General features: G+C 44.1%; 1 protein-coding gene across 2 annotated transcripts in view; it reads left to right on the top strand.

The window, feature by feature from the left end:
- Window positions 1-18,839, top strand: part of HEPHL1 (hephaestin like 1) — a 33,959-nt gene extending 15,120 nt beyond the window's left edge. For both annotated transcript variants that reach the window (XM_021267721.4, XM_072032778.1), the window contains 15 exons: window positions 388-556; window positions 1,278-1,417; window positions 1,572-1,703; window positions 4,409-4,620; window positions 5,075-5,225; window positions 6,497-6,709; window positions 8,814-9,027; window positions 10,206-10,345; window positions 11,180-11,320; window positions 13,523-13,629; window positions 14,100-14,322; window positions 15,021-15,160; window positions 15,822-15,981; window positions 16,939-17,019; window positions 17,101-18,839. In XM_021267721.4, coding sequence (XP_021123396.4) covers window positions 388-556; window positions 1,278-1,417; window positions 1,572-1,703; window positions 4,409-4,620; window positions 5,075-5,225; window positions 6,497-6,709; window positions 8,814-9,027; window positions 10,206-10,345; window positions 11,180-11,320; window positions 13,523-13,629; window positions 14,100-14,322; window positions 15,021-15,160; window positions 15,822-15,981; window positions 16,939-17,019; window positions 17,101-17,303 — 2,426 coding nt within the window. In that variant the 3' untranslated portion in view covers window positions 17,304-18,839. The remainder of the gene's footprint in view (window positions 1-387; window positions 557-1,277; window positions 1,418-1,571; window positions 1,704-4,408; window positions 4,621-5,074; window positions 5,226-6,496; window positions 6,710-8,813; window positions 9,028-10,205; window positions 10,346-11,179; window positions 11,321-13,522; window positions 13,630-14,099; window positions 14,323-15,020; window positions 15,161-15,821; window positions 15,982-16,938; window positions 17,020-17,100) is intronic.
- The last annotated feature ends 1,882 nt before the right edge of the window (window positions 18,840-20,721 follow it).

The following is a 20,721-nucleotide window of genomic DNA, read 5'->3' as shown; positions in this document are numbered from 1 at the left end:
GCCATAATAAACCAAGCTCTCTATTTCAATGGAAGTCAGGGGGAGGTGATGCCATGTTGCACATTTCAGGAGGCACTCTGATCCCTCAAATCATTCTATCATCCTTACCCAGATTAAGGAACTGAGTAAATAAGCCCACTAAAGAATGTCATAGATTTCAGTGGATTTCACCTGTGGGGTGATGTACCACTTGTGAGAGGAGGGTGCTAGCGTCTAGCTCAGAGTAGACAGAAGTCTCTAAAAATAGAAGCTTACCCAAATGATCCTAGCCACTTTTTCCAATCCACATAGCTCCTGCCTAGAGGGTTCTGAATGTTCACTTATACCCACAAGTTTGCTGACTCTGCAACTGGCCAAGGACTGTCTCCAGACTCTTTCTCCTCCCAGGTGGCATGGAGGCACTGTATGATGTACAGATCTGCAAAGAAAAACTGTCTCAGCCTTCACCAGTCAGTCACAAGAGAAGATATTATATTGCTGCTGAAGAAGTGCTCTGGAATTATGGACCTGACGGTTATGATAAATTCACTGGGCAGGGCTTAAATGCCACTGGCAGGTAAGCTTTCTCATCCTCTCCTGTTGTGCTTAATTTCGAGAGTCTGGGTGAGACTTCCACAGTGATTCACCAGGGCTAGGTCCTGCACTGTTATTAATTTTAATTGAATGAGGCAGGGAGGATTTAAACAACCTTGTTGAGAAATTAGATTTGTAACTGTGATGCTTAGGAGTTGCCTTCTGGAAGCACTTATCTGTCTCCATCGTTAAGTCCATGGAGAAAGTGAGCCCTGATGAGGCATGAAAAGTTCAACAGAATGGAAACCCTTACATCAAGATTCCTTTGGCAGCTTTCACACTTGAAATTGGTGTATCTCAGAGGTGCTATGATGGTAGATTTCCCCCCCTTGTTATAACTGATGGAGATGAATTGTGTTAGAGTATCTCCCAGGAAAAGTAAAGAAGATTAAAGATGAATTGTGCACAGGTAATAGCACTGGTCTTGCCCTAAGGTAGTTAGAGGTAAGTTGACAGAGCACTTGTCCTAAGTAAGTTGAAATTAAACACATGGAAGTCTAATACACAATGAATACCCATTTGTTAACTAATTTGTAACTGTAATTCAGCTCAGTAATGTTTAATCTAGCCTGCTGGAAAAGTGTATGCAAACTAGTAACTTGGAAGGTCATTTCTCCCATGTCTGGGGTAATAACTTTATCCTAAAGAAAGGTTTCTGCCCGAACCTCTAGTAATTTAACCAGTCTGATTTGTTAAATCCACAGTGAATCTGCAATTTATTTCACACAAGGGACTGACAGAATAGGAGGGCAATACTGGAAGGTTCGCTATGTGGAGTATACTGATGCAACATTCAGTAAAAGGAAGATTCAGCCAAAGAACATGAAGCACCTAGGAATACTTGGTATGGTGAATGTTCTCCCATCCTTTGGAAGCAAAAGTCCCCTTGAATCCAGTGGGAAATTTGGGGCATTCAGCTGCTAGTCAGTGCTGTCTAGTTTAGATAAAATTACATTTGTTGGTGGTTCTAACGCCTTCCGTAACTCTCTTTCTTTAAGGTCCTGTAATAAAAGCTGAAGTGGGAGATACAGTGCTAGTTACATTTGCCAATAAAGCCAAAAGGAGCTACAGCATTATGGCCCATGGCGTAAGCTTCAGCAAACTGTCGGAAGGAGCTCCCTACTTAGATGGTAAGTTTTGACTGAACTGCTGTATTGTCACATCCAGAATACTTGAGTCTGCAGATCTGCTCCTGTTGCTCTGTAGCTTTGCCATTTTTGTGGGTATTAAGGAATGGAAGCGGTGATTTGGTTTAGTTTGTGTCTACCCTACGTGTCACAACCTGAGGGACCCCCCCAGTCTGCCTCTGTACAGGTTCTTCCCCTTGAACATGTGCCAGACAGGGTCACTGAAACCAGCTGAGGTCCATCTGTTAATTTTGAGTACAAGTCAAAAGCCCAATCCAAATTACTTTAGTTCTAATCTAATATCCCTCATCCCATCAGTGGACCTACTCTGAACATGCTCCAAAAATGTTGCTTAGGATCTGGCATGATAACCCTGCTGAGTTTTTGTACAGAGCTGTCTACATGGTCTGGGCTGCTTCACACCTAGATCCTCTAACGGAGGCCTGGTATTCCCCTTCCTTCATGGCCAGCATAGTCAACAACCAGGCATCTTTTATCAGATTGACACAGAATGTGAAGCAGCAACAATTCTTATTAACCCTCATAACTAGGTAAATGCTAGAACAGAGCATTTACCAAAGGCTTCCTCCCATTTTGTGCAAAGATGGGATCTTTATCATCTAAGTTTAACCATTAAATGTAAGGTGTCATGTCTAATTGGTAGGCAACTTCTTCAGTCAGAGGCAAAAATCAACCTCTTCAGAGGGTGAGAAGTCTCGTTTACTTTGAACACCTGTTTTAGGAGACAGTAGGTCATGCCTGGAAGTGTCTCTGTTTCCCTTGACTACCAAAGGAACCTAGATTAGGGTTAGAGCACGTGTCCTAGCTTTAGAGTGCTTTTGTTAGATGAGCTGAGGAACCAAAGAGAAAGTTATCCTTCTTGTTGTCGTAATTGTTTTGTTTCCATCGCAACGTATCAGAAAGGAACACCCAGGACATAATCCCTCTTTTGAGGACTGTGCTAAGAGAATTAGGTCAGCATGCAAAACTCATAAAAGCATACAATAACATCGACACAAAAGGCTTGAATCAAATTCTGTTGTCTCTAGTTGCTGACCTTGCAATGCAACAAAATTGTTAGCAGGCCAAGCTGTATCCTGAAACATCAGGGTTCACTTTGGCCTTGAATTTACCTGTACACATCCTAACATCAGATATAATTTTTCTGATGGAAAAGCAGATCCTTCTTTCTGCTCACATTCAGTCCTGTTGTGCTTTCTTTTAAACCTCCATGGTAATAGCATCCATCCTCATTGCACCCTTCAATGTGGAGCAAAATCAACCCAAACCCTACAATTCAGCAGCAGCATGAGCTGCACACTTCTGGGTCTCTGGAGAGGAAACTGACTCCAGATTTATCTCTTCCTGATAATCTTTTTGCCCTTCTCTCTCCATAAGCCTAGTGTCTTGGATTTCCATCATACCCATCTACAAGAGTATGTAGGTATGGCCCCTACAGAGGCTGCAAGTTTATAGTGAGGGACAATGATTTTTCTAAGCCTGTGCTTTGTCTGAGTGTAGATTATTCACATGAAAATACTGTACATAAATATGCATAAGGCTTATCAAACTTTTTTTCAGTTGTGCTCTCAGTAATATTCTTCCATATTGCATATAACACTTGTCCAATCTCATTATTATTTTTTCTCTCCAAATCAATATTCTTCTCCATATTGAGCACCATTGCAGGATTAATTTAATAGCATCAGATACCATTGCAGAAGTACCCTGCTTTGTATCGCAGCTTGTGGCAGATTGTATGTGTTTAAATATTGATATTTTCATTCATGTCTAAGTTCGTAACAGGATTCTTCATGAAGCACTCCAGGGTTTTGGCAGCACACAGGGAATCAAATCAGTGCAGGCTGCTGCTGACAGAAACATCTGATTGTGCTGAGAAAACCCAGCCAATAGGTGCCTCAGCTTAAAATAAAATTTCTAGTTTGATCTTCCTCACAGCAAAGAGTAAAAGGGTTATTTAGTAATTTTTTCTTCTGAGGGTGCAGGGCTGACCCCTTTTCCAAACGTTCATTTCCAGTCCCTTTTATGAGTCCTCTCTCTGTGAATACCGACACCCTTTTACAGTGGCTAAATTACATGAGTGATACTACAGGCACCCCATGCCGGGCAGCAGACAATCACCCCAAATTAGCTTTTAAAGAAAGTGGTAGCAGCCACCCTTTGGAGACTCTGACAGAGGTTCCTTGCTGCAAAATCAAAAAGAAGCAATTACCAGGATGAGATTTGTGCCAAATTTCTAAACAGTCACAACTGCAGCCCCACTCGCTGAGGTAATTGCTTCGTGGTGCTTAATGAAAAGCCAGAGTCTGCATTCGTACCTCAGATGAATCTCACGATAAGGCAGGAAAGCTACAGACATTAGAGGAAGCCGTTTAAGAGCAAGGATGAGCTCTGCACGTCTGGTCTGACAGAATCCAGATCCTCCAGATAGCATCGGGCCGGTGTCTGTGTGGTGTAGCTGAACTTGTTCTGTGAGGAACGGCTCAGTGTGTCCCCAGGGCACTGGGCTCTGGCGAGATGTCCCCATGGCAGAAGTCACCAGACCACAGAATGGTGTTTGAGCTGTGGTTGCAAGGGAGAGCCCACCTGCAGAAAGCAGTGGCTACGTCTGACCCCCAGCCAACGCTTGTATTCTGGAGGACATAACCTTCCCGTGACCTGGGTGCTTCTCAATTTTCTCTCTGCAGGATATATGAAGCCAGGAGCCCACGTTAAGGCAGGTGAAACCTTCACGTACAAATGGAGAGTGCCTGAAAATGGAGGTCCAAGTGAGAACGACCCACCGTGCCTCACCTATCTCTACTACTCAGCCACTGATGCCGTCAAGGACACCAATTCTGGCCTGGTGGGGCCTTTGCTGGTCTGTCGGAAGAACGTGCTGAATGAGGACGGGACGCAGGTGCTCAGCTGGTCAGATGGACCCAAAAGAGCAGGGTAGTGGGCTGGGGGGAGGTGGCCTTATGGGCCAATTTTCCCAGCTCAGATTGAAGAGGTTAAACAAATGTCATTCCTCAGATTAAAAGCTGACCTGTGGGGGGTGTTTAGGAAGGTGAAATTGGAATTTGCCAGTATTCAGGCTTGTTCTGAGTGAATTCTGAAAGGTTTTCCATCTTTTCCATGTACATGTAACAATGAATGCATCTTTCCATGCTAAGTAAGTGCTACTTTCTTTATTCTTCTGGCTGATGCAAAAGTGTCAGCCCCAATCCTCTATAAGGACATAGTAAGAAAGCAGCTGTAGTTTTCTGGGGAAATAATTTTTTGTTACAAAAATTAAATAAATAAATATATATTTCACTTGGGTACTTCTACACAGACTGATTTTAATGTCTTGGCTTCTTCCTTGGCTACAGAAAGGAATAGACAGAGAATTCTACCTTCTATTTTCAATCTTTGATGAAAATGACAGCTGGTATCTGAACAAGAATATTGAAGCATTTACTGGAGACCCTTCAAAGGTAGATGAAAATGACGAGGATTTCAAGGAATCCAACAAAATGCACGGTACGAAATATCTGATATCTGTTAATGATACCTTTTCTTCACTCATCATTGGCAGATTTTATTGTCATTCACAGCTGACTGCAATGCCCTGGAGGGTGAGGTGGAAGCTGTCAGTCAGTGTATGGCCAGCTCCCCATGTCCTCTGGATGTGTGTTGAATCCTTTGTCACATTAACAATGACTGCATCCACCTACCAACTACACCTGGAGAAAAGGAACAGGGTCTAGGTTTTAGATACAACACCTAGATATATAAAAAGGCATAGTGCCAGAGTCAAACAGCAACTGCAGAAAAAGATGATGTTCACTGGAGATTTAAAATTAGCTGCCAGCTTTGGCACTGACTCTGATAATGAAGGTTCATCCTCTGCTCTGCTTGGGCAGTGACCTCTGGCAGAGGGATAAAGACTAGGGGAGAGGCCAGTAATAGCTTAAAACTTCAATTCCATCTGTAAATATCTGACTTTGGCACAGACATCCTCAAATATATTCCCAATGTGACAGACTTAATCAAATCACATAATCTCATCATGCTTTGATTTTCCTGAGAGCACTGAGAATATATGCTGATAGTGAACAGTGAACTACCAAGCAAAAAGTGTGTGAAGACATTGTAGGCACGATGTCTCCAAACATCAGGCACCTTGCAGTGATTATTCCTCTTTCAATACATTTCTCATAAACTCACCTCGGGGTTTTCTGAGTCCTATTTTATTTTTCTGTTATAAGGTGATATTTAATGCTGAAGTTTTATTCTGCCTTAATATCTTTGACCCAGTGATCACAGAAAAATTCCAAAGTTAGGAAGCTCCACAAAACCCTTCTGGATATTTACATTTTGGAAGTAAAAGGAGAAATCAAAAGCCAAAATTACATGGGTAGGCTATGTCAGAATTGAAATTACAACTCGGACTCTTTATGGCCCACTCCATGGTCTTAATGATCTTAAGTTGAAAGGAGACTCCTAATTTATATATGTAACTGGCATCTGTGAAGCACCCTGGAAAGCTTGGAGAAGCAGATCTACATTTCTGTTGAGGGCTGTTATGGTATTTTATAGGCTAAAAAGAAATGTAGAAGCTAAGAGTTTGTAAGAACAGCATTTAAGCATTAATGTGGTGTTATCCAGTGCTAACTTTGCTTCACAAAATGCCTCTTTAATTAATGTTATGACTTCCTTGGTTGTGAGCCCCTTGCCGCAGAGGTGGCAGGAGGCTCTGTGCTGAGGTACAATCCACAGGCCACCGACCAGGCTCTTTTCTTCTCCTCCAGCTGTCAACGGCTACTTGTTTGGTAACCTGCCAGGCCTGGCCATGTGCAAGGATGACAAGGTCTCCTGGCACCTCATCGGGCTGGGCAGTCACTACGACATGCACGGGGTTCAGTTTCAAGGAAACACCATTGACCTGAGAGGGACGACGAGGGACGGCCTGGCCTTGTTTCCTCACTTATCGGGAACAGCACTGATGCAGCCAGACCGTGTGGGTACGTTCCTGAGCTTATCTGGGTGTTGTGTCACTTGCAGAAATCAGGCAGCCTAAATAACAGCCAGTGAGATGCTCTGCCCTACTTGGGGAGCGTGAGGGAGCTTGAAAATGGGGGGACATGCACAGGGAATGGAGCAAGGCCAGGACAAGAGGCTATGGGCACAAACAGGAATACAAGAGGTTCCTTCTGACCATCAGGAAGCACTTCTGTGCTGTGTTAGTGATGGAGAGCTGGCACAGGTTGCCCAGAGGGGCTGTGGGGTCTCCTCTCCTTGAAGATCTTCAAAACCTCCTGGACAAGGTGCTGGGCGGCCTGCTGTGGGCGTCCCTGCTTGAGCAGGGGTTGGACCAGATGGACTATGAGGTCCCTGCCTACCACAGCCATTCTGATTCTGTCTGGGCTGTGGGGACTTGACATAGCTGAGGATTCAGGCTGTGCTACTTCTCTGGCAAGGTGCTGTAAACCAAATACATGTGCACCAAAGAGCAGAGGCTTTGATGACCTCGGGATAGGCAGCGCAGCAGGCAGGCAGACAGCTAATGGGATGCTCACAGAATTTCCATAACTCTCAAAAATGCTTTTTTATCAAAGACAAAATTCACTGCTTTGCAGATAGTCAGCAGCATGTAAGGTGTTTTATAACTTCAGTAATACCTGGTCTTTAAGAGGTTCTTCAGAAGTATACACATAAAGGATACTTTTTATTTTCATGTCTAATCCGGTGATTCGTTCTTCAAAGCTGTAGGGGAGATTTATTCATTGGAGATACTTCAGAGAAGCTCTAAGCCAGAGTGCAATGTTACTTTTCTTCCCACTGATGCAAGTTTTTAAATCAAAGGAATCATGAGAGTTGTGCAAGGCTCTGCCAAAAGCCATCCTTGGCTGGAGCACTCAGTAGAAATATCTGTTGGCCTTGTGTGCACACACCAAGCCATGGTTAGACCTCCAGCACTGCTGTGTCTACGAGGCAGCAGATTCTTTTCTTGTGTCTGTCCCATACATTTCCACTGTCTGTCATGAAACTGCAAGGCAGGAATTACAATGAACAATATAGTCTAGGAGTTCATTGTTTTTTGCCAGCTAACTCTCTACTGACCACAAGGGAAAATGAATAAATTATCAGATCTTTACAATCACAAACAGCTGTATTTTATTTTTATTTTTTTACCTGCAAGTTATTTTACCTTTCACCATCTTTGCCCTAGAAACTCAAGGAATGGACTGAGATCCAGCCAGGACAAAGTTATGCTTCCAGTTTTGTTCCATCATTGACTCATTAAGTTGGACACAAATAACTCAGTGGACTTCTCAACTTTTGCATGCACTAAACAGCTGTGTAAATGCTTTCCTCCTTCACAAGAGTGCTAGCAGGTGGAGCTACACAGCACCATGCTGTGGTCAACTTCTGCTCCAGCAAATGGGAGGGGGACAACAAATGTTAAAATCTGCACAGGGGCCTGCCAAAAGATGTCTCTCCTGTTACTGCAGCCTTAGACCATCAGAGCCACAGAAAGCTCAGCCTGTGGTGGTTTGGCCTCCAATCTTGCCACTTCATTTGAAGCTTTCCACTGGTGAAAGCACAGAGCTGCTCCGAAGAGGCACTGGGTCAGTGCCCTCAGCACAGAGCACACACCAATACCATCAGAAACCATACACCAATCAAAGCCATCTCAAGATTTTTGGGAAAGTGTCCCTTAGCACTAAGTGGCTTTCAGCAGCCTCTGACTAGGTTTGTCCCTTGCTCTCAGCCCATGTAGTGGCCACGCTACCCCTGATTCTCCTGGTATTCTCCATGGGCATGGCTGTGCCTGGACACCCATCCTCTGATGTCTTGCTGCCATGGAGCACATGGCACCTAAAGGAGATGACTGGTGTATATCCATCTTACCATCTGGTTTCCCTTTCAGTCCTCTTTTTTTTTCAAAGCCAATGGGCTCTGGATGATATAAACACCCCCTTGACTGGATTTCCATACAGCACCACAGACTAGGGTGTTTTTTTTGGAAGACAGAGCAATGATGTACAAGGCGCAGGACCTAATTTTCCAGCCTGCTTGTTTATTTTCCAGAATTACTTACATCTCAAGAGCTTTCATTTCTAGGCACATTCAAGGTGGTTTGCAGGACTTTTGATCACTTTGTCGGGGGGATGAAACACCTCTACGAGGTCAGCAGCTGCCGCAATGCCACCCGAGCCCAGCAGCAGCACAACACCATGAGGATCTTCTACATCGCTGCGGAGGAGGTGGAGTGGGACTATGCCTCAAATAAGAGCTCAGAACCAAAGATTTACAACATCAGCAGCAATGAGGAAAGGTACATGAAGCAAAAAAAAAAAAAAAAAGGCTGCTGGGTGTGGGGCCCACTTATGGTGGAGGAGGAGCGTAGATGTCTCCCTTCATGAAGCCAGCCTAGTACTTCTTAGGAGGCACTCTTAGAGATGTAAACATATTTATAAAATGATAACCTCTCAGAGCAGACTAGACAGCATATGCAAATGTTTTTGTCTCTGTCTCATCATGCTGTTGAACCACGGAAGGCTTCCAAGTCCCTAAATCCATCTGTGGTAACAGCCTTGAGTGAGGCACATCTACACTGCTCTGTGCTAAGGAACAGAAAGTGTGCAGAAGACATGTGATCCAGAGGTCTTTGAGACCACTGTTTGGTGAAATAAATAAATAAGTAGATAAATACATAAATAAAGGAGAAAGGAACATATTTTCAATACAAACAAACAAACAAAAAACAACAACATGGAAATTGTGGCTGGGAAGCTGTACCCTGTAAAAAAAGCACGAGTATGGTGGAATCAACAGAAAATATACCTGAAGAGAGAGAGGAGTGCCTAAAGAAAATATTAACTGTCAGAAAACATCACTGTCAAAAGGCTGCTGCTGTACACACAGTATTTCACTAGAGTGAGCTGTACTCCTGGGTGCTTGTTGCTTGTGTTTTGTGTGTTGTGAGCCAGCCTTGCAACTCTGCTGCCAGGGGGAGCTTGGAGAAGGGCAGCAAGGAGGCAGCGAGCTCAGAGGAGAGGTTGCGAGTGTCCTCTGCTGGCACGTAATATCCACGATAAGACTAATATCCAAGCCAGTGAAAGCAGGCATCATGGTAACAGGATTCAGGTCTGCAGGGAAAGATGGAGTCTTTTACTGGGGTGGAGGAAGCACTGGGGTGAGAGGCCAAAGTCACACGTAGCTTGAACCTCATTTCTGGTCTGTCAGCTCTGCTGAAGGATTTGTGTCCCCAGATGTTTGTGATGAGTACAATATATCCCCAGTTGTACTTGTTTGAAGCCAGTGTGCATTTATTGAGGATTATCACTGCTATTACTTGCTGTATAAAACCTCTTGCAGCACGTAGGGCTTACCTTCAATCACCACATTGGACCAAGCTGTATGTTCTTGTCACACCTACTATGAATAACACATTTACTAGCTTTTAGATACATAAGGTTTGGCACTTTTAATTTTTGCCTTTTTATTTTGCAGTTACGGGCACATTTTTCTGAGCCAAGGTGAAGACCTAATTGGTACAAAATACAAGAAGGTGGTTTACAGGGAGTACACGAATGGCAACTTTACACAGCACAAAGTGCGGACAGAGGAGGAGGAACACCTGGAAATCCTGGGCAAGTAGTTCTCATGGCTCACAGGCTGAGTGTAATAAATGAGAGGATTGATTTCCAAAAAAAAGATTTTACAGCTTTGTTAATAAAGAAAAGAGGTAACACTGATAACTATTCCAGGCGATCAGTGATTTTACAACCAGTCCGTATAACTGCTGTTTGTAAAGATGGTTTTCAGATGAGATAATTTATTCCCTAACATAGAATAAAGAGTTTCTGAAGGAGCACTAACAGGGAGGATTCAAAAATCAAAATTCCAGGATTCACCTTAACATCAAACCATGTGGTACAGGGGAAGATTTTGTAGGTAGATTAACTCAGTATTAAGGGGCTAGATTAGTACCTGAAATTGGACAAGACAAAATTTTATATATGTCATAAAATAAACATCAGCTCCTGGTTTTTATAGGATGAGAAGTAGGCAAGAACTGATCATAAAATAGTCGGCACTCCCTGGTACAATACTGAAAAAAATAGTTTAATATTTCAGGGGAAAAAAAAAAAAGGCTATTACCACTTTAGGAAACACAATTCTGAAAGATATATAAAATATTCACAAAAGTTTTCCTGAAAAACAAGCTGAAACAAGCTGTCCAGAGACCTATTTCCAGAATGAACAGTTATTCTGATTAGCAAAAAAGAAAAAAGGTATATGTATATATATGTAATTTTTCATCAGCTGAGATAGCAGATTGGTTTCAATTTCTTTGTTGAAAGTCAGAGCAGCCTGAAGGTTTTGAGGGAACCCATGGCTCCTTTCTGAGGCCAAAGCCATTGGAAGATTGTTGAAATTCAGAAGAGCAGCATTAATCACCAGCGTCTTCTGCTTTAATTTAGGGCCATTACTCCATGCCGAGGTTGGTGACTCTGTGCTGATCGTGTTTAAGAACAAAGCCAGCAGGCCTTATTCAGTGAGTGCACACGGTGTAGAAGAAGTGGGTTGTGAAGAACAACCTGAGACACCGATTACCCTCCCAGGTAAGGCCGCTCATATTTTTTTTCTTTGAGCTACAAAGGCCATATATAAAAGTATTTTAACACAGGAATGATGTTCCCTCTTTCAAGCTTATTCATACCTATATGTTCTCCCAGGCATAATACACTCAGCGTTTATTCAGATATGATTCTCTGTGTTGCTGTGCATGTTGGTTCTTGATCAAGTGAGCGTGTTGGGGCAAAGAACGAGTCTTTGTTCCTATCAGGGGTAGAAGCAGGAATGTAGCATCACTGGACAACCTCCAAAAATGCAGAAGCAGGCCCAAAATCACAGCCAGGTGAAGCCTAAACCAGCGTTTAGATCAAGAGTGATGCTCTAACAAAGTTTTAAAAATGGGAACTTGGGGATAGTTGCAGTCAGCAATGTTAACTCTTCCTTACTGTACACCCAACTTGATGGTGGAGGTGCAATGCTGGGTTCGCTGCTGTAATGTCTCCTGTGCCCACACGGGAGCAGGCTTGGCATAAACTAGAGAAGGCTCATTAGGCGCTTGGAAGCAACAGTCAACAAGGAGAACAAATCCCTCAAAACCAGAATAATGCTTGGGCACTTTGCTCCCCCCAGCACCTAGAGGGCCTCGCTGGCTGCCTCCACCAGGCCATGCTGACTGCTCATCGGGGCCCAGCTCACCAGATCCCATCCAGTCCTACTAAATCCCGAAGCTGTCATCTCTCAGATTGATGTCCTACTACCCTTGTGTTCCCCAAAGTGCTGCCAGCTCCTAATGAGACTGTGTAGGGCAGTAAAGAGGTGCAGGGAGTAGGCCTCTGGGTGCCTAAGCCACAAACAGTTCTCAGCTGCCAGAGCTTTGTCCCCTCCCCTCTTTTTGTCCCCTCTACTCCTCTATTTAACCAGGAGAAAAAAGGGAGAAAACGTCCATTTTCATCTTTTTTTTGTCAGTCCTTTCATGGGACATGCTTCACTTGCATTTCAAAGATTGAACATTGATGCCATCTGAAGTACCTTGGGTTTTAAGTAGAGTGGAGATCTCTCTCCCTACAGCCTCCAAATATCCCAAAGGGAGGAGTAAGGAACCAGGAAATTGCACAGGACCATGGCCTGGCTCTTTTCACATCAGCCCCTCAAAAAAAGGCAAGATGGCACGTAGGTTAGATAAAAGTGGATGACAAATTATTTCCTGGTGTATGTCTCCAGGGCAAGAATGCCTCTGATGGGTTTCTTGTTGGTGTTTGCTGTCCTGCTACTGTAGTCTTGTGCCTTAAAAGCCTTTTTGATCTCTGTGAGGTCAATAAACCCATGCTGTAATGTACAGAAGGTGCTTGTAAGATTAAGTGGTATTGCATCATTTACATGAGACTCACGCTATATAATATGATATTTGAGCGTCATCTTTTTTTTCTTTTTTCTTTTTTTTTTTTTTTTTTGTAGTTATTGCCATACTGTAACACCCACTATTGCATGAACCACCAAAACTGCAGTGGCTCAGTGATACAAAGCTAGCTCAGACAAGTCACAGCCATTTAAATTTGAAAACTGCTTTGCTCCAATGCTCACAGCCATTGGCAGCTTTTGGGTTGTGGCTGTACCAAGACCATGGCCAACAGTTCCAGGATTTCCTTTTTTTTCCCCTGACTTGTATCACATTACCAGGTGTTATCAGGTTTTGTCTCCCTGGAATAAATTTGGGGAAGAGACAGACTGTCTGGTTCAGCATTTGTCCAGCACTTGGAAGGACAAAGTGTTGACCAACTCGTGGCCTCCTGCCTTTTTTGATGGAGCACAAGCAAATAAATAATTATTCATTTAAAAATGGGGAAACACAGCACAGACAGTTCATCTGAGTGTAGGTGTGTTTGTGTCCAATATAGAGAGCTGTTTCTCACCCAAGCAGACAATTTCCCCATCAAATTATTTCTTTTTTAGAATTAGAGATCAGGGAATCTCTGCTCCCCCTTGCCACTGGTTACAGCACCATCTGCAGATCTCCTTTCACAGGTGATATCTGCCTTCCTTTACACCACTGGAACCTTGCCGACCTCCTGGAATGCAGAAACACATCCGCATGCCATTCCTGCGTGCTTCCACAGATAGCTTTGATACAGATCATTTTTTGACGAGGAGGATAGCGGGTCTCAGTTACATACTGCTCAAAGCCTCTAATACTCAGCTGTTCTTGGTAAAACTTTTTTTTTTTCTTTTTTCTTTTTTTTTTTTTTTTCCAGGGGAAATAAACACCTACAGGTGGAACGTTCCAGAGCGATCCGGCCCTGGCAAAACAGATCCAAACTGTATCACTTGGGTTTACTATTCAACAGTAAATTTTGTAAAGGTAATCAAGAAATGGTCAATAAAGATTAGATAGTTTCAGATAAAGTATGCTATCTTGCTTAATATAAAGCATCCTGCTTCTCATTTCTGCAAGGACCACGGGCTTGAGGAAGGCTTTACTGAGCTAGATGTTTTGTTGTCTTTGGTAACAGTTGCATATGCTTGGGTAATTCGATCTACTAAAATCCTAGGGATGCACTATGGTAATGTGATTCCTTCTTAAAGAATAGTTGAAGGGATTTTTTGGTGAAGACAAAACATCGCTTTCGTATGTTAACACAGGGACATTAAATTCTGGGAGTAGTGTGTCCAAAGAAAGATATGTCTAATCAGATATAGTAACGATAGTATGATAATATGATAATATTGTAATGAAATATTTCATCTTTATTTAATGTGTAGATTATCTGTACTTTTTTCATAACTGGATGAACTAGAATATCTGTAATATAAATATTTATTTCATTTCAGGACACATACAGTGGTCTCATTGGGCCTCTTGTAGTTTGCAGAAAAGGAATTTTGGATGAAAATGGTTTGAGGAAAGACATTAATCGTGAATTTACTCTCCTGTTTATGGTGTTTGATGAAAACAAATCCTGGTATTTGAAAGAAAACATTGAAACATACCTTCATAAGAACCCAGATGATTTTAATTCCACTAAGGACTTTGTAGAAGGCAACAGCAAGCATGGTATGTAGGACTAGGTGGCAGCAGCCAAGAGGACAGAGATTTATTTTTCACAGCCCTTTTAGGAAGACAGTGACTTGGCCTGCAATTACGCACCCACGTGACATCTTTATAAACTGCAGCAACTGGAAACAAAAAGATTTCGTGAGGTCCAGCCAAGATATTTTTGTGACAAGCTAATTCAACCTTATCCTCATGGGGAGAGGCTGCCCTGCCAGACTTCCCTTGATGTTTGGGAGCTGCCTTCCCTGTTGGCTCGCTTTGTAGCAGCACAAGGGTGACATTTTAAAACCGTGCCTGTAGTAGCAACCAGCCCAGGAGCCGAACAGGCCAGAACAAATGGGGACAGGAATGGCCCTGGCAAAGCAAACTTCTGCTTCTCCAGATTTCTACTCATTTGAGGCAGCAATTCTTCCCTCTTTTTCCATGTAGCTCCTCAGCAAATATCCTGTTTGTTCAGGAGTCTGATCCCAACAAGTTGAAGACCTTACCGGGTGCTTCACAAGACAGCTAAGTGGTTGCTGCTGTGCCCTTAGATGATAAACTGGAGACTGAAACAAAAACGTGGCTGTCTCTCTGCAGTCACTACAGAGAGCCCTTGCCTTGCCACATGTCCCAGGCACCTGTTCTCCTTGCCTGAAGGTTATTGCCAGCCATGCCATGGCCAGTTATTAATCAGACCAATTTTGTCATTCTTCCAGCAATCAACGGGAAGATTTATAACAGTCTGCTGGGTCTAACAATGAATGAAGGCGATACGACGAACTGGTATTTGATAGGAATGGGCAATGAAGTGGATATACATACAGTGCACTTCCACGCACAGACCTTCATCTTCAAGGTTGGTAAAATGAATCAAAGTAAAACTTTTACAGTGTGATGGGAAATTCCTGCAAAAAATGTCCAAGTTCTAGCCTATTTTTGCAGCTTGGACATACAGTCCTGGGCTGATGCTGAGATCAGGGGGAGGCTTGCATGTGAAGGAGTTATGAAATAAAGGGGATCCTTGCAAATGAAAATATATATGAAATATATGAAATGAAGGGGATCCTTGCAAAGCTTCTACCACTCATGTTCTGTTATAGAACCTGAACAAATGTCACTATTAGAGGTCAGGTAGGTTAAAATACATATTTTCCCATGGTTATAAGGGAAGATAGAGGGAGGAAACCAGAGTTATACCTGCTTACAGAATGGTTTGATGTTGTGACGGCCTGACACTGGTAGGACTACCTGAAAAATCTGTCTTTCAAAGCGACACCTGTGCTCAACCAGCACCCTAAGTCCCTAGGAGGAGTCTCCTGTGGTTAATTAATTGATTAAATGGAGGCTGTGCACAGGCCTTAGTTTCTCTCTGTGGGACACACTAGAAGCATATAACAAGGAGCATTTAATCTGCCTCAAGGAGCAAAAAGTCAGACTGTAATATTTCAGTGCCGGGGGTGGGGCATTTGAGTACAGTAAGGCAAGACCCTTATGATGCTGATTTTGCCTTGCCACAGACAGATAAGGACCACAGAGGAGACGTGTATGACCTGTTTCCTGGGACATTCCAAACAGTTGAGCTGGTGGCAGAAAACCCTGGGACGTGGCTCCTGCATTGCCACGTAGCCGACCACATCCACGCTGGCATGGAAACGACCTACACCATCAATAAATCAGGTGAAGTAGCAGAAATCCATCCTGGGACTCTGAGGGTGTATTGCAGCAGTTTGGATAAAAGGCAGGGAAGTAAGACAGCTAATGCCAGCTGGTGGGAAGCACCTAGGAATCACTGCCTGCTGCCCTGGGCAGCCAGCATCATCTAGGGATGCCCTGAGGGCATGTCGGGGTCATTGGCTCTGCTCTGCAACTTGGAAACAGGTGGTCTTTCACAAGAGCATCACCTAAGACAGTGGTGGCCTGTAGACATTCACAAGTGGTACAGAAAGCTCTTTTTTGGCCTGTAGCTGTTATGGCTGGTTCCTTCCTCCAGTCACTGCCTGCTCTCAGGCATATTCACGCTCCTTCCTGCACAGGCAGGGACCAGCTGGGCTACGAGGTGCTCCAGAAAATGGGGTTCATCCTGCCCAAGAAAGAGCTGTCCCTTTGGCTAAGTAATATTGGCAAATATTTTGAGAGAAGCTGGTCCCTTCTACCACCAGTGAGTGAAGTCAGAAGTGTTTTGTGAGCCTCTGCACATCACAAAATGTCACCAAACACCTGGGTCTGGCATCTCCTGCCTGGGCCAGCGCAGTCTGTGCATGCCACACACTTCTGCAGGGGCTGCACAGTTCTGGCGTGGTAGGAGGGTAAATGTAACACCAAATGTAGTCAAAATCCTCCTTCCTTGGGCAAGGTGTATTTATTTTCTACTACATATTCCTTCTGGCTTGTTCAAATGAACAAGCAAAAGCAGAAGTGAAGTAATAGATCCCTGTAGAGGAGTGGGACTTTGCCCATGGAGCTGCCTGGAGCAATCTATTTATAACTGTGCTGATGCAATCAGGATTTCTGTTCAGGTAACCAAGGTAGGAGGAACTTAAAAAAAAAAAAAGTGCTAATTTTCCATTTTTTTTTTTTTTTTTTTTTTTTTTTTAAGGATTTTGGCTTAACTAATTTTTTTCTCTGTCTGCACAGAGCGGAAAGCCCCTTCAGAAGGAACAGTCACAACTGTAGCTTATGGTACCACCACTGCAGAAAACAGGACCACAGCAAAGGGTATTTTTTTTTTTTAGCATATAGTTTTAAACTTCTCAGGCTTACGTGCAGATTCCTCATGAGTTACTTCTCTTTTGGCAGATTATAACAGCCAAGAGGGCACTCTTTGGGGCAAAATCCTGAATCCTGGAGCAGCCAGCCTGATGTTCGCAGCTTTTGTTTTTGTTGGACTTGTTCTGCTGCTCACCACACTGACCTTCTTCTGCCTCACCACCCGCCAAGGAAGCAGGATCCAGTACCAGGCTCTGCATGACAAAAGCGTTTTTCCAGCAGACTCCCTGTAAGCCCCAACTTTAGCATCCTTCACGGAGCTGCGCCGGATTTCACGACATGCTGCTGCTGCACCTGGAGCAAGAGCCACGCCAACAGCCCCATCCCATAGCCAGCACTCACGACAGTGAACGTGAGCTGCCGGGCAGGGATCCAAGAGCCACCCACCACCGTTCCCATCCCGCTGCCTCTCAGCTGAGCTTTGCCGGAGCCCAAATTTCTTGGCCAATGCTCTGGCTACGAGGGGATTTCATCACGGGAGGAAGGAGTGGGCAGGATTGCACCCGTACACCCTTTGCAGAAGCATGGGGGTTGCACCAAATACCCCAAAAAACATCGGGGACTGTTTTAGCGTGCTGGCTCCTGAAGGCACATGTGTAAGTCTGGAAGTCCCCGCAGTGTCCCGAAGGGAATCCAGGCTTACACCAGAGTCTGGCTCAGTGATTCACTGACATTTAACCAATTCTCCCTTTTCCTTTTTTTTTTTTTTTTTTTTTTCCCACCCTGTTAAATGAGGAAACTACCCTGGGGACAGGTTTTTAAAGGCACCTAGGTAGTGACCAATATAATTTAGCACCTGACAGAGCTCAGCAGCTGTTACAGTTTTTGTTAATCCCTTTAAAAACCTAGCCCTGCGCAACCTCCCAGAAAGTTATTAGACTTTGTAATTGCTGCTCCGTGTGGTCGTCCTGATTCTTTAACTCTTCTTTGCACCAAGCAGCACCTCACCCCCTAATTTTAATGAAACCAGCAGGAGGCTGATGTCTGTGGTCTGCAGGGAAGAAGGACAGAATCAGGCTGTGTCTAGCGATACTTGAATGTTTATAGCTCATGTTTAATTAATTAGACAGCGCTCACTCTTGCCAGCCAGCTGCTCCTGTCAGCTACAGCTCTTGCAGAGGAGCTCCAGAACTAACACATCTGTGAAACTGTTTATCCAAGTCGGATTTTGAATGTAAATCCAGGTTGCTGTACTTTTTTTATTATATTTTTCCCAGCCCTATATTTTGAAGTATGTTCAAATCTAGGGAACTTGGCTGCCCATCCCTCTTACTGCAGCCTAGCAGTGTCCCGGATCCATGTCCAGGTAGCTGATACGTAGAAGTTTCTTGGGTGCTTCTTGGTTATTTCCTGATTCCTTGTTTTCCCCAGTTATTTAAGAACACACACATGAGGTAGAACTGCAGGACTGAGCCCAAATAGGAGCTATACTATAGCAATAAACACTTCCACACTCATTTACTAAATCTCCTCTTTGAGCTGACAAATAGATACCCTAAATCCTGTGATCTTTCTGTTTTGTAAACATTGATATTGAGGTTTTCTGTTCTGTCCACAAACACTGCACAGAACATTTCCTCTCTGTATACATACAAATTAAAGCCTTTCCCTTAAACATACGTGATTAATAAAGGAAGGTATTTGGTACTTTCTCTTTTAGAGTAGCTGGCGTGTCTGATTTTTAGAAACAGAACCGTAAATATATTCTGTCCACAGTAACCAGCCAAAGTGATGACAAAGATAATAAAGATCTGGTTATTTGTACAAACCTTCTGGCACAGTTTCTTTCACCCGGCACACTTCTCAGCTGGAGGGCAGCTGGGAAACAAGAATGAGGCCTCCAGAGGTCCCCAAGGCCTTGGGATGTCACTGCGGCTTGCCCAGGTGAGGCAGTCGGCTGCAGAAAGCAGAAGGCATCATAGGGAGCATGAAGCGTGGTGTTTTGCATTACCTGCCTGCCTGGAGCAGGCAGCTCAGGTCCAGCCATGCCCCACATCATGGAGCTGTGGAAAACACCTGCAACAAAGGACAGAACCCATGCTGGACTGAAGCACCAGTGGGAGCACAGAGCAAAGCAAACAAATGACGAGATGACAACAGGAACAAGTCACCAGAACTATGAATCCAGGGCCACAGGCCCTTGAGGATTGAAAGTCTGGATTACGTAGTCCAAAATCTTTGGAACTGCCCCAGCACCAAGAGCTTGGTAGGTGACAAACGCAGTCCCAGCCTTGAAAAACTCCCCAGAATCTAGGAGGTGAGGAATGAGCAGCCCTGGCACCCACACAGCACAACCTGCCAGAAACTGCTCTTGAAGACAGAAGAGTGGCCAAAGGAACAGAACAGGCCATGGCAGAATGAATCGTTTTATTTTTATTTATTTTTTATTATTTTTTAAGGCAATTGTACTTTAATTAGGTTTTTGAAAGCCTCCAAGAGCACATAGGACACCTGCATGAATGTAGCCTGCTTACACCTCCATAAGACATTTGAGAAATCCATGGTAAAAATTCCTGAGAGAAATGAAATCACTGGGATAAGAGGAAGGAGGCTAAATAACTGGTTAAAAGATGGGAATAAGGGGCCACATTTCATGGTGGAAGTCATTCCTGGGGTGCTGGAAGGACCCCCGCTATTCACTGCTTTTTGTAAGGGATGTGAAAAAGGGTTACTGAGTTTACTGACAACTGTAAGTGTACCTAGCAAGAAAAAATGATATTGAGTGTAAAAAACTACAAAAGAACCTTGTGCTGCTGAGTGATAACAACTGCACTGGTCGGCAGCACTTGTGGAAAACGCAGTCCTAGCCCTATATACATCGTTATATGCACAGGCAACTGAATATCAGCAATCATTAGGAATTAAGAGCAGAGGAAACCCAAAAACACCCTGTTGCCACGATATAAATGTCTGGGGCACCTGCATCTTGAATATGGTGTGAGTCTGAGGAGAGGATGCTGTATCTGAAGGACAGCCCAGAAAGCAGAAGAAAGGAAATCAGAGTTGCAGAATGGTTTCCATATGAGGAATGATTTCTTTGGATCGGGGCTTGGAAAAATAGAAAGGACAATTGAAAGCAGATAGCACAGCAGTTTTATAAGGAGAGAGTGGAGAAGGGAACAGTTTGTGCCTTTGGGCTGGAGCAGCACGGGCTGGGGCAGAGGAGGTGGCTCGTTAGGGGGCTGATGGCCCCCTCTGTAACTCCTGGGCTGAGGGGCTCAGAGCTTACTGAGGCTAAAATAAAATAAAAAATAAAAAAGGAAAAATATAAAGGAGGGGCAAAGCTAGAGATTAGGAAGGTTAGGGGTTGTTAAAGGTGACTTCTGCAAAAAACGACTTGAGATGTGGTGATAGAGATGAAACACAGGCTGGGGGAAATGTTCATGGTGTTGGGTCAGCTGGGGGCTTGGGGCACCTCCAGGGGCAGGAGAGGCTGAGAGGAGGTGTGTGTAGGGGGGGTATCGGTGAGCATAAACACCCGAGGGGGGTGAGGATGGGGCAGGCTCCTCTCAGAGGCGAGGACGAGAGGCTGAGAGGTGACGGGCACGGACTGGAAGAGCAAAAATCCCAAAATGGCCGGGGTCGGAAGGGACCTCTGGGGACCCCCCAGCCCAACCCCTGCCGAGCAGGACCCCCTGGAGCACGTTGTGC

This window comes from Anas platyrhynchos, chromosome 1, assembly GCF_047663525.1.
Source record: "Anas platyrhynchos isolate ZD024472 breed Pekin duck chromosome 1, IASCAAS_PekinDuck_T2T, whole genome shotgun sequence".
In the NCBI taxonomy this organism is placed as follows: Eukaryota; Metazoa; Chordata; class Aves; order Anseriformes; family Anatidae; genus Anas; species Anas platyrhynchos.
Note: the sequence above shows the minus strand (reverse complement) of the source record. Positions and strands in the feature narration are given on the sequence as shown.